Raw genomic sequence first — 13,461 nt, forward strand, 5'->3', positions numbered from 1 at the left:
GGGACCGCTAGCTTTCCGCACATCAAGTGATTGTAGCTCTGCACGTACATCACGTTGCCTAATTTTGATGTCAGGCATCGTGTAGCCACATGAAGGAATTGTTGGTGGCAGCGCACTACAATCATTGATTACGGAATTATCCGCAAAGAGTTTTGCCAGAAGATCAGCTTTCTCCTGCGGACTGTGAGCTAGCGATCCGTCCGGATACCTGAGCGGTGGCAGCGAAGGTTGACAGAAATTGCTTTGCACAGATTTGGTCAGACGCCAGAAGCTACGGGAGCCTCTAGGATGTGAAATAAGGTCATGGCCAAACCGCGCAATGCGCTGTGCATCCGCTCTTGTGTATGCCTTCCTACAAGACTTGGAAGTTTTATTGTAGGTTGCTTTCAGTGAGTCAATGTTAGATGCCCCACTAACGCAGCCATTGATCCACGCGCGATATGCCGCCTGCTTAGAAGACACAGCATCGGCACATTCGCGAGTGAACCAACGGTTACGCGTACCCTTACTGGCGAGGTCTGAGTTAGGAATGTAGTATTCCATCCCCAACAGGATCTCACCAGCAATAGCAGCGGCGCTAGCTGTCGGGTCATTCTCACTGAAGCAACGCTCCTTCCAAGGGACTGACGCATAGTAATCGCGCAAACCGTCCCAATCTGCCGACTTATAGTGCCAAATGCGACGTTTGCTTACCGTTGGTGGCGGCAGCTTGGCCTGTGGCACTTTGGTAGATATCAGGCAGTGATCCGAAGAACCAAGTGGAGCCCGAACCTCAACCTGATATTCCACCGGGTGGCTAGTCAGCAGAAGGTCCAGTAGGGAAGGCGCTTGCCCGTCAATGTCTGGGATCCTGGTGGGCTGATCAACCAACTGGGTCAAGTCATGCGTGAGAGCGAAAGCATGGGCAGTCCTTCCCGCACGGTCAGTTTTGGAGGACTTCAACCATGATTCATGGTGAGCGTTAAAGTCCCCCAAAAACACCAGTTCCGCGTTAGGAAACTGCTCTTGCGCAGCATCTGCCACCCGACTAAGATGGTCAAATAGTTGGCTTGTCTCCAAGTCACCATTGTGGGATCTGTAGAGGCACACGTAGACCCGACTCTGACGAACCAAGTCCACACGTACCACTAACAGGGAGAAGGAAGGGTCCTCCAAGCAGCGCAGACGGTGACAACAAACATCCGTCCTGACGAACAAGCATACTCCGGCTTTCGCTTTGAAGGATTCTTCAAGCATGTAGCCGGGATAATTAAGGTAGCCGGTATCGACAGGACGGAGTATTTGAGTCTCCGTCAGAAACAACATTGCTGGCCGTGCTGTCTCGAGATGGTGGTGGACAGCATTGAGGTTAGCGTGGAGTCCACGGATGTTAACGAACTCAACCTCAAACAGCGTGGGAATGGTGGGGGTGTGCACCGCTGTACGACCGTCATTTCTTTTATGCACTGTCATGGATAGGGGGAAAAAAGAGGAAGAGACGTGAAGCGAGCGATGCGTTGCCACGATAAGGACGGTCAAAGTGTGGAGCTGTGTTTCCCCAATAAGTTGCCAGAAGAGAAAATAAACTGACCCGCCGGGCGGAAGGGCCCCCGAACCCTCCCGGTAGTGGCCGCCGGGACCCCACCGTCCGGTCACCAACCGGCACGACGGTCCACACCGGGATTATGCGTGGCCTGGTGGGGCAGCCTCGCGAGCTGGTTAGGAACGCTTGGGCCCCTGTACTCTGCCACGGGCGGCCAGCGGAACAACCGTTTCTACGGGTCTCCCTGACCGGCGGGTCAATATACTTTCCTCCAGCATTGGTTCAACAGCAACATCCACCGGACCAACACTTATCGCGACAATGCGCGCTCGGGCACTGGCTGTACGCCGGCTGATCTCGAAACGCGGCTGCAAGCAGCCACTTCACGAGTGTTTCACCATGCGTACGGTGGTAACAAGCCAGGCGGATGATTGACATCCTACCACCAGATGAGCAGATGGTCGCTCAGATGTCCCTTAGTCGCCTCTTACGACACCCATGGGAGAGAGAGGGGCAGTGAATTGTATTCTTACTCCGTCACTGCACGGAAAAAATACACTTACAATAGGATTACTGTATATCGTTACTATAATGAGTTTAATGGAGTACTAAGTTTCTTGTCAACTCTTCTTGGTAGAATCAACATTCCGAACCGGTAGCTTTGCCTAGAACTGTAATAAAAGTATAATGAATCTACTTAAAAGCGATCGCTCATGAAAGGTTTCAATAATGTTCTATTTATAATATTAAGTTTAATTAAAATTAATTAAATAACTACGAACAGAAAATTAAAATAACTTTTTAATAATATCATAACCTCGGTTGTAAATTAGTTTTCGGTTAACATGTTTTATGAATGATAAAATTATTTTTGATTAGTCATAACAATATCAGACGTCAGTTTTTCTTGGAATCCAGTGTTTCCCTGTAGTTTGTTAAGGGGGAATTTATGTATGCATGTTATGCGTCCACGTTTACCCCCAGTTTCTGATACGTTGATCAAAGTCACATGGACTAATTTGGTTTTAATCTTAACGTTCAACGGCCGTTGGTTATTTCGTCATCGGCTGCCACCGACCAATGATCGTTCAAGTTTACCTAAAGTTTTTAATATGACTTTGATTATCATTTCGAAACTAGAGGATATCTACTAACAATTCAACAAATAATGTAATTTTGCCACTTGGTTTTATGTACGTTATATTTGATCCAAAGAAAAGAATACCATTTACATCAAATACCATCAAATTTCGTCGATAATAAAGTTGTTAAATTAATCAATTATTATTATATTTTCAGAGATCACTTACCTCCGACTCGAGCACTTAGACGTGAGCTGTAATTGTATATCTTCGCTTCCATTAGAGCTCCGCAATATGAGCACGATAATCACATTGAATCTAGACAATAATCCTCTCGTATCCCCTCCTACTACCGTGAGTATCGATTAATAGTACCTAATTATAGTTAAAATGTTTAATATTCTCATCTATTAGCTTCCAATTATATCTCTTAATCTCGCAATTGGTCGGTTTCAGGAGTGGTTTGTATATCTGATATCTAAATGTTTAAAGAAAGCCGATTTGCTCGTTGGCGTTTTTAAAATATAAAAAGAATTGCATTATTATAATATCGATGTTTAATTTTATGTTATGAGCAATTAAAATAAAACGTGATGGTAATTTACCGATCTTCTGTCCGATTTCGGCCGTCAGAGCCTAAGCAACTGCGCGGGATATATTATGATGTTCAAATATGTGCGTAAACACAAGCGTATCTTTTTCTTACTTTCTTAATCCGATGAGGCAGCAAGTCCGACGCGGCCGGATGGAGTTAAGACTAAGAGCCTACGGTTTTAACTATTTAAGCACGTAAATCTTATGATAACTACAAATGTCCCCTAAAAAACATAAAATTCAAGACTGCGGGCTGTTTCTCAAAACATTAGGCCTTGTTAAGGGCCTGAACCAGGAATTTGGAATTTGTGGTCAACAAGTCAAGCCTTCGATTAAGTTATCTTATTATATTTAATGATTAAGTTATTTTATGAAAAAGAGCAGGTGGAGTTGCGTCAGGCATTTGTTTGCGTTCCTTAATAACTATCTCGTTATCACCAAGTGAAAGGCAAAAGCAAATATTGACTCATACATCGACCGGGCAGATTCCCGTTATATCTACACTTTCTAAGATATTTATAAATCCTTTTAATTAAAAGATATGAATTAAAAAATGATAATAAGGTTATTATAATTATTACTACAGAATCAATAGATAGTTTTAAAAAATATTACTAATTAAATACATACGTACATACTTAAAATTTCATACAAAGATATTGTATACTTTAGTTAGTCCCCAAAGATTGTAACTTCTTGTAGTTTGGAGTTAATATGTTATTATAAATATATATATAAATACAGCTCAATTTATTTTATATGTAAAATTATCTAATTGGTGTATTCTGTTTATTATGGATCTTACAAGCCATCACAATAATAATAAAAACAAAGAAAAATATTGCTTACTATCTGTCGCCCGCGGCTTTGTCCGTTTTAGATGTTGGTTGTAAGGCGTTACGTATAAAACAGAATGCATATATCCTTCCCTGGTGTTCAAGCTCATACCAAATGTCATCAAATCTGTTCAGTGGTTTGCCTTTGAAAGCGTCACAGACAGACAGACAGAGAGACATAGTTACTTGCGCACTTATCATATTAGTCATCATATCATATAGATAATTTTTCCATTGTACATAATTATAAATATTCGTTTTTATATCTTGCTAGATTTGCATGCGCGGGCGCGTGCACATATTCAAATATCTCGAGAATATGGCAATAAAGGATTCCTTGCCGGCACATAGAAGAGTGGACGAAACCAGACGGACGGCGAAGCACACATCATACATCAGCTCACCCAACAGCGGAACACATCAGATCACGTCGGGTAACGCGACCATCGACTGCTTGAGGCACAAGCCGAGACACGTCGTAGACAGCGGATACTGCACCGATGGTGTGGAGAAGAGGTGGTCGAACGATGGTAAGTCTTGTAATGTTTGATATAGGGTATATCGATTGTTTCCCAATCGTTTAACGGTTGCCTCTAAAAATATATATTGGATAAAAAATCTATTATACATTTAAGCCACTCGTAGTTGATTGGGTAAATTAATTAAGATTATCCTGGATATACTTTTGTTACTATCAGAGAAAAATTACTTTTTGCAGAATTCACTAAAATCTTCAGATTTTTTAACGAAGTATCAACACTTTTAGCATAATTTATTTGTGCTATTGAAATTTCTAAGAGTGTTTACTTTGAAAATCGGACTGGTAAGAAAGGTTTTCTTGAATATATTTTGTACGTGCAGCGTGTGGCGAGGCGGGCGGCGGGTCGGGCCGCTCCACTCCCAGCACGCCCTCCACGCTGTCGCCCGGCGCCGCACTGTCGCGGGCGCAGTCCCTGTCCAGCGAAACTCCCCTCGCCCCCCTCACGCCTATACTCACAGGGTATGTACTACTAATTTTTATACCGGGTGTTGTAGTATACGGAATAAAAGTTTGATCTTTGCCATATTAGATTATATAAGGATTTTCTTTTGTGATATAGATTCTCACATGTTTATAATTTTTAGACGAGGGTTTCGAAACGATCAGGGATAACGTAGTTTGAACGTTACAAAGTCCTATTTAATTTAGTCTTCGAATATATTCAAAGCTATTTACTTTATATCGTACTCAATTCGACAAGTCTAAAAGGTCATCTGAATTAATAAGGAACGGACAATGTTCTGTTCATTTTCATGATATAATATTAGTAACAAAGTTGTCCGAGTTACTAAATGACGCTCTTTATGCAAATAGTTTATGAATCAATTTCAATTATATTTACTTTATTTATTGTAAATTTTTGGTACCTGCAGTAAAATTAAATTAAATCAAAAAGATAATACCTAAAAGATAATACCTACTCGCTCACAAATCTTGTCTGTGATAAAAATAAACACAAGTTTTTAATACTATCTTACATTTTAAGAGACAAGTTACTGCTTTTTAAATTTAAATGATGATAATATATGTGATTAATTCAATAGATTTTTGGCAACGATTTCATCTTGAAAGTGAACAGTATGTTTTGATTTTGGGACTTCCGTAACGCTTGTTTTGGACACTTCACACTAATAGACTTCTTCTAGTATATATCTAGTTGCTTATATAAATTTTGAATTTTTTTTTTTATCTATCACTTCGGCCGATGCAGAGGTAAACAACAGTTTTGGCTCGTCCTCACATCATCACCCCTCATACTCCGTCCCCTTTTATATTAACCCCGGTGTTGTCCCTTTCAGCCTCCGTATATCACCTGAAGGGAACATTTCAAATGGCGAGGATAAGAGTAAATTAGCTCATCAGCAAACATACAGGTACATCATACACATTCACGGACATACGGCACTATATGTTTATATGTTTATTGTGACGTCAACTGGCTACGTCGCATGTATTTGCTTTTTTTTGTAATGTATCATAATGGATGTAAAATGCACCTAAATGTTTGTTACTTTGTATATTTGGTGGTAGGCCTTTGTGCTAGTCCGGCTGGGAGGTACTACCGATTCGTCACATATTAATTTGATGATTCCGGCTTAAAGTGGGAGTGAGCCAGTACAACAGCACAAGGGACATCAAATCTTAGTTCCAAATGTTGATAAAGATCTATTACTCACAAAGATGCGCCCCTCCACTCAAAACTATCGGCTTACATTAGTGACGCTCGTGCCTACAAGAGGATGTCTTAGTGTGCGTGAGATTACTAATGTAATATCCAATAAAGGCAGCAAAAATAAATAAGATTATTTTTGTTACGTCGGGGGGGGGGACTTCTCGAATAAATAGATCTATAGTGCATAGGCGATGTAAGGAATAGTTTTTATTACTTACAGTGTCAATGTCTATGTGTGGTGGTGACCACACACCATCAGGTGGCTCGTTTACTAGTCTGCCTACTCATTTACTGTTTATAATGATGATAACGATTTAACGGTGCACTTTATAGACATTTGACCATGTGAATGTGATCAAAGCTCTGTGTATGCTTCCAGTTGTAAATGCCGACTTAACCGACACTTGCGTGGATTGAATGGGGTTGTAATTGAAATCGCTCTTTTAACCTTCACATATTTGACAAGGGGTCTTTACGAATCTATGGGAGGCTTTTAACCGTACTAATACCGCTATTATGTCAGCTTTGTAAAATGCTTCTACTAAAATTTTGCACGAGCTTCAGTACACCGCCAGTAAAAAGTTAACATTGTATAGAAAAAAAAATTAAACCACGCAAGTACTTCGTGATTTTCTTTAAACTAATTAAAATTATTTCGCAAATTTCAGACAATACAAAGAAGCCCTAAGACAGCAGCGTCAGCAGGACGTGTATCGGCCGCGCTGCGACCAACCCTCCCCCTCTCCCGAACTGGACTCCAATTCGCACTCACTCAACCAGAGCCCCGTGCACTTCCAGAAGTCCCCCCACTCGCCTATCAATGGATACAGTAACATATCTCCCTATAACCGATCTTTATCCTCGAACTCGACAACCTCACCCAACACGTCCATTGTCTCACCCAACTCCCCCGTCCTGCATTCGACACCCCGAAGGTTTCAAGCACAGAACGGCAATCAGGAAAAGATGGAGGAGACTAAACGACCCGTCCAAAAAGTCGTTCCGTCGCGAAACGTCAACAAAATGTACTCGTCAGTCAACGGCAACGTCGACTACACGCGACTGAACGGCTCGGACACGTATTCGAAACCGACTTCCCCGAGCAAGTCTCCGACGAACACGATAGGGTACACGAACAGTCTAAAGTCGAACATACCGAGGACGGTGAATGGCGACGCGAAGTTGTTAACGACGACGGTTTCATACTTGAAAGGAGCGGGAGCGAAGCCGGCGGCCAAGATCGCCTGGAATAAGGACACGCCTTCGGACAAGCTCAGCTTCACCATGAAGAGGGAGTTCGATAAGCAGAAGGAGGAGTCGGAGCTGTTGCAGCAGTTGAGGACGGTAATTACATTTCTCAGATAAAATGTTGCGTTTAGTAAAATTTTGAGGTCGAATTTATTTGCTTAATAGAGTTCTTGCTGAACGTTACTTTCTGATAAAAAAGAGTACATGTCATGTTTTTTTCTGTATTTTTTTTTTAAATGTTGTTTTGCCACATATGAATTAAGTATATAGTTAGATACTTTTATACAGTTTTTTAAATTGATATGTTACATCAAGTATTTTTTGTAAATGAACACGACACTATTCTGTAAATTTTTATAGATATTTTACTCTATACTAGTATTTAAATAAAATAGTTCTCTTACGCGACAATGAATACGGAACCATAACCACGGCCCAGATAATCGAGAGCCGGCTGAAGATGTCTCTGCCGGAGCAGCTGCCGGCGGTGCTGGCGGACGGCGTGGTGCTGTGCCACCTCGCCAACCACGTGCGGCCGCGCTCCGTCGCCTCCGTGCACGTGCCCTCGCCTGCGCAGGTATTCACTCACACGTACACACGGTATTCGGTAGCTTTGCTTTTGTGCTTGTAAAAGCCTACTTGAATAAAGTATATTTTGATTTTGCTGTACGAAAATAAATACAAAAAATTTAATGCGGAACCATTGTTTTTTCACTTATAGTATACCTTATTAACAAAAAAAATTTAATAAACATTTTTCTATTAAGACGTCAAAACTAAAATAGATTTCTTATGTTTTTCGATTACTTGTCATTTCTTATTATTATATTATCACGTTTAACATTAATTATGTAACATATAATCGTATAACAATTATCTGCGCCCACGCTACACACTTGAACAGTCCTTATGTAGTACACACTTTATCAACAACTCGATTCGCTCTACTATGATCTTGTTTCCTGAAATAGTGATGTAATTGATGTTCGGTGGTTAATAAAAAAGTAAATATTTGCTAATTTTTATGTTTATTTTTTCAGCCAAAACTAACAATGGCAAGGTGTAGAAGAAACGTGGACAACTTCCTGGAGGCGTGTCGGAAAATAGGAGTCGAAGAGGTATGTTAAATTTTATATACATATATTATATAATTACATATCTATATGATATTTAAGTATTTTTTTTATTATTTACTAAAATCGACTGCTCGTAGTTACGTATTCTCTCAATTTTGTGTGTGTGTTTTTTTTTTTAATTATACATAGTATTAAACTGAATGCTTTTAAAACTCTCGTATCAATAACCCTAGATTTTTACATATGAATCAGTGGTACCTTACGATTTATTCAATACGTCACTTGGCTCTGCGTACGCCATATTTTTACTACGGCCCGAGTCGCGCGCTCCCGTAAGCCGGTTCTGTTTCGATCGCCGCGCCACTATCGGTCTCGGAGCGATATATTGTTTGACTAAGTGAGGGGTGGCGTGTGTTCCAGGAGGACGTGTGCGCGCCCGCGGACGTTCTGTGCTCGGCCGGCGAGCGCGCCGCGCACACGGCCGCCCTGGCGCGCACCGTGCGGGCGCTCCTGGCACACGCCACCGCCGCCCCACCGCCCCCCGCCCCGCCCTCCCCCAGCCCCGAATACGACTCCATCGAAGTGAACTACGACCGTCCCCGGCACAGGTACGCCGAGGACAGGTACATCAGCAACTTCAACTACAACGATCAGGACTACACCTTCGACGAGTCGGAGGAGCACCAGCTCGGCTTCGACGGCGGCGCCGACTCGCCCCCGAGCGTCCAGTACTCGCCGGTGTACGCCGAGGAGACGAGGGTTCGGGGTCCGTACTACCAGAAGAATAGGATCCAATTCGTGACTCCGTTCTGCAAGGGCGATGGTGTGTTCAGGAGTGATCATTTCGAAATATATGACACTGATGAGGTCGATTTTCCGATCGATTTGACCGAGGGGGCGATCGACGCGGATAGATACGACAGGGGGAAGATGAATCTTGACATACGAGGCAATTACGAATCCAATACGACAGTAGTCGAAACCGAAACGGCGAGAGACAGAGAGAATAGAATTTTCTATACTTGTCTATGCCTTGGAAGTTTTATCGTGTCTACGATTGCGCTTATTCTGTATCCTCTGTGAATATACGCGGTAACTTCTTACCTAAATATTCACCGCTGCCTTTCATATTTGATCTGATACATGATAAGAATAAGACCCTATGTATACAGATACATTTTGCAGCTATATACTGATTATCAAACTCGCGACAATACCGATTCACTTGAAGTGACTTGGTTGCAGACGAATGTGGAATAAACACGCATTAAGTTAATGGCGACCGACTTCACACGGCATGAAATAAGGATTGTCGTCCAGAAACAACGCATAAAAATTTAATACAAGAAGACTTCGTGTGTAACGCGTCTGTATCGCTGCAAAACGAAGCCCTGTCGTATAATTAAGGCTGTAGAAATGAATAGTTGTTATTAATTGTAATGAAATACACCGTTATTTCCAGTTAGTGCACACAATGCCTTATAATTGTATAATGTAACAGTAAAACTGTGATCGAAATTTAATTGAGGCTGCTGTTTTTGATGGAATGCGGCACTTTATATATTTCTATTTAAAAATATGCACGAAATATAAATCCAAAGTAATAATAACTTTTATAATTACTACTTGAGGGGTGTAGCGAAAAGTAAAATTAATGCTAAAAAATAATATCTAATTTGAAGTCACTCAAACATCAGTCTATGTCAGTCTGTATGAGAAGTTAATCCTTATCTTGACTCAGTTGAAAATGATGGAATTGAATAGCAGAAGTCGTTTATTGCTGTCTATTTTTAATACCAATTTTTGAATATTTACTTCCGTAATTGATAGACAAAGTGCCGCTTTCCTTATCTCTGTTAAGACTGATGAAAGGAAATTGATAGTATTGAAACATTTAAGGAATTGTACACGTTGATAAATTCAGCTGTTCCATGGTACAAGTCGTTTTCGTAGACAAGCTTAGAGGAGTATGTTAAGATGGACCAAATGCGGTGTGATTTACAAAATTTTAATATGAGCCAATGTTCTTACAATGAAAAGATGCGTTCCAGTAATTATTATGATGTTTTGTGTGTATATATATTTTTTTTATTATTTAAAGTTAAAAATAATTATAATTATTGATTGTCTTATGTTAAATAATTTCCTTTCTCCTAAATTAGATGGGTAGCATTTTAAAGAGACTATATTTAATTTTCATGGAATCACTAACACTCCAAATAAACTGCCAAACGATTAAAAAAAAAAATATTATTAAGTACAAGGAAACGTTTCTGTTTAACTTCTCACTTCTTTATACTTTTTAAAATATAAAAATTGTATATTATTTAGGTGAGGACTTAGGTTTCAGGTTTAAATTAAGTACTATTTATTTAATGTTTTCTTTTATCTCGTTAGTATGTGTTGATTGATGTGTGTTTTATATTTTTATATAATTACAGAAGATCTCAGTTTTTGTTTGCTATGTAATATGATTATAGATACGTATTTACGTTTTATTTTATACATTAATTTATTTAAAAAAACTTATTTTGAATTTATCTAAGAATAAGTCAAGCGCGGTATTGATACAGCTGTTATTTTGATTTCCTTAATCCTCGCTTCGTAATCCGATGTAATTATACCACACGAAAACTACTTTTGTATGTGACTGTCTTCCTAAAACCGTATTTTTATATGAATATTGAAATTTTTTAATTGATCGTTCGTAGTGCCAATGGTATTCTTGCGTTGTATCGAAATAATTTTTCAGTTGTATAAATACCGTTACGAATAAATTGCATTAAGTTTTGTGTATCACAATGAACTATTGCACTTATTGATATAACGCTTAGATATTTTAATCATTTTTAAATTAAAGTGTAGTTATACAACAATACAATACAAAATGTGTCATAATATTTTCAACGTGTGCTGTTAAAACACGTATATAAAATATACATGTGTGCTATTACACACATGTAATTTTATATATTGAGATATTATGACACCATGTGGAATAGTCTTAAGACGACAAAGGAATACTGCGGTGCAATGCATAAAGATTTATGATGTTTGTGAAAATGATAATAAAATCAGTTCGAAAGTACAATGTTTCACGAAAATATTGGTGCATTAATTCTATGAATAATTAAGATCTTAATTGTAATGTACGAATTAATTTAAAACGTAGCGCTACCCAGTCGAATATTTCTTATAAAATAAGAATCGTATGCCTTAATCGAAATTTCATATCGTTATTGTATTTATAATGCAAACGCGTAATTATAATATTTATTCGTAGGCCGTTTACAGTTTTGAAATATTAAGCAACAAGCTTCCAATTCATATTATTATTGTTTGTAACGATATTTCTATTGCAATTATTTTCGTGGTATGACTTTGTGCAGGTCCGTCTGGGTAGATATCACCCTCTTATAACATATACTACCGCGAAATAGCAATATTTAGTATTATTGTGACGGGTTAAGGCGAGTGAGCCGGTGTAACTACAGGCACAAGGGATATAATATCCTCTTTCCCATTGCTGGTGGAGTATTCTGTTATAAATATAAACCATTAATATTTATTACAGCGCCAATATCCTTGGACAGTTCTGACGTCTTAGTAATGAAGTCCAAATGCCCGTCCGCCTATCAATTAAAAATATAATTAATTGAAATACACGATTTTATTATTCTTTCAACTGTAAACGGTCCTCGTTAGTGCGTAGTGATATTTAGACTTATATTTTGAGGCTTTTTTCGTATAACTATTGGATAAAAGATAATCTAAAAAGACATTTTATAATTTAATCAATAACGTATATTCCTAAAACATGCCAACCTAACCTTTGTTGCCAACTACTTCGGTGATTTTGCATTTATGAGGTGTTTTAAATATATGTATGTACTTACATATTTGTGACATGGCGACTTTCAATGTAAATTAAATCCCCCTAGTGCTTTAAATTAATCATAAATTATAATGTTTGGTTTAAATTTCTCAATTCGTACGAAGTTTATAATGTAACCGCTAGGGGCGCTGTACGCACACACTTCGTAGACATTTTTAATAACACGGTTTAACCAATTGCGCGACTGTGTTCATAAAAATGCTGTCGACTATACAGGTTTTTCGAAACTATTACAATTATTTTTAAAGTAATGTAAGGTTTCTACATTTTTGGTCGTTCGAGTCAACAACTTGCATTCCAAAGATGTTTTAATATATTAAAAGACTTATAGTCTTTGTATTGTATGAATAGTATTTGTATGTTTTGATTCTAAATTTTGTTTTTATATCTTATTGTTCATGATTTTTGTGTATATGTATGGAAGTTTTTTATTTTTTTATAGATGGCTATCAATATATTATTTAAAATAACTGTATTTAGCACTAGAATAAGTATATTCATTTTCTCAATTAGTTTTCAAGTGTGCATTTTTTCTGCATTTACTAAGAAAACGTCATCGGGCTGCCACTTCGATTATTATTTAAACAATTTATTTTATAATATTTCTTAGTTACAATATTTAAGTGTGTAACGCACAGTTATTAATATTTTCGCATTATATACATTGATAGCCTTTATATATATTATATATAATAGATTAACTAATAATTATTTTCAGATTTTTCATATTTTAAGTGTTTGATCTTTCTATATAATATTTTGGACAGCTTTTTAAAAATTAATTATTATTGAGCTTTAAATTTTCAAGTACAACATTTTTATATACTTAAGTACATACATACACACATACATACTATTATATAGATTATTATATAATTTATTCATAAATATAATATATTTATTGCTTGTGGTGCTTGGGTACATGTTTATCATATGGCTGGTTTTAATGATTTAATTGCAAATTGTAGTTGTTCCGTTGTATGCTAATGGCATTA

At 38.2% G+C, this 13,461-nt stretch overlaps 1 protein-coding gene across 1 annotated transcript in view; it reads left to right on the forward strand.

Moving 5' to 3' along the window:
* Positions 1-13,101, forward strand: part of LOC125076892 (leucine-rich repeat and calponin homology domain-containing protein) — a 58,087-nt gene extending 44,986 nt beyond the window's left edge. The window contains exons 4-11 of the mRNA XM_047688620.1: positions 2,822-2,958; positions 4,309-4,564; positions 4,896-5,034; positions 5,874-5,948; positions 6,916-7,591; positions 7,935-8,072; positions 8,536-8,613; positions 8,992-13,101. Coding sequence (XP_047544576.1) covers positions 2,822-2,958; positions 4,309-4,564; positions 4,896-5,034; positions 5,874-5,948; positions 6,916-7,591; positions 7,935-8,072; positions 8,536-8,613; positions 8,992-9,654 — 2,162 coding nt within the window. The 3' untranslated portion in view covers positions 9,655-13,101. The remainder of the gene's footprint in view (positions 1-2,821; positions 2,959-4,308; positions 4,565-4,895; positions 5,035-5,873; positions 5,949-6,915; positions 7,592-7,934; positions 8,073-8,535; positions 8,614-8,991) is intronic.
* Positions 13,102-13,461: the final 360 nt, after the last annotated feature.

The sequence above is a fragment of the Vanessa atalanta genome, chromosome 3 (assembly GCF_905147765.1).
Source record: "Vanessa atalanta chromosome 3, ilVanAtal1.2, whole genome shotgun sequence".
NCBI classification, from domain to species: Eukaryota; Metazoa; Arthropoda; class Insecta; order Lepidoptera; family Nymphalidae; genus Vanessa; species Vanessa atalanta.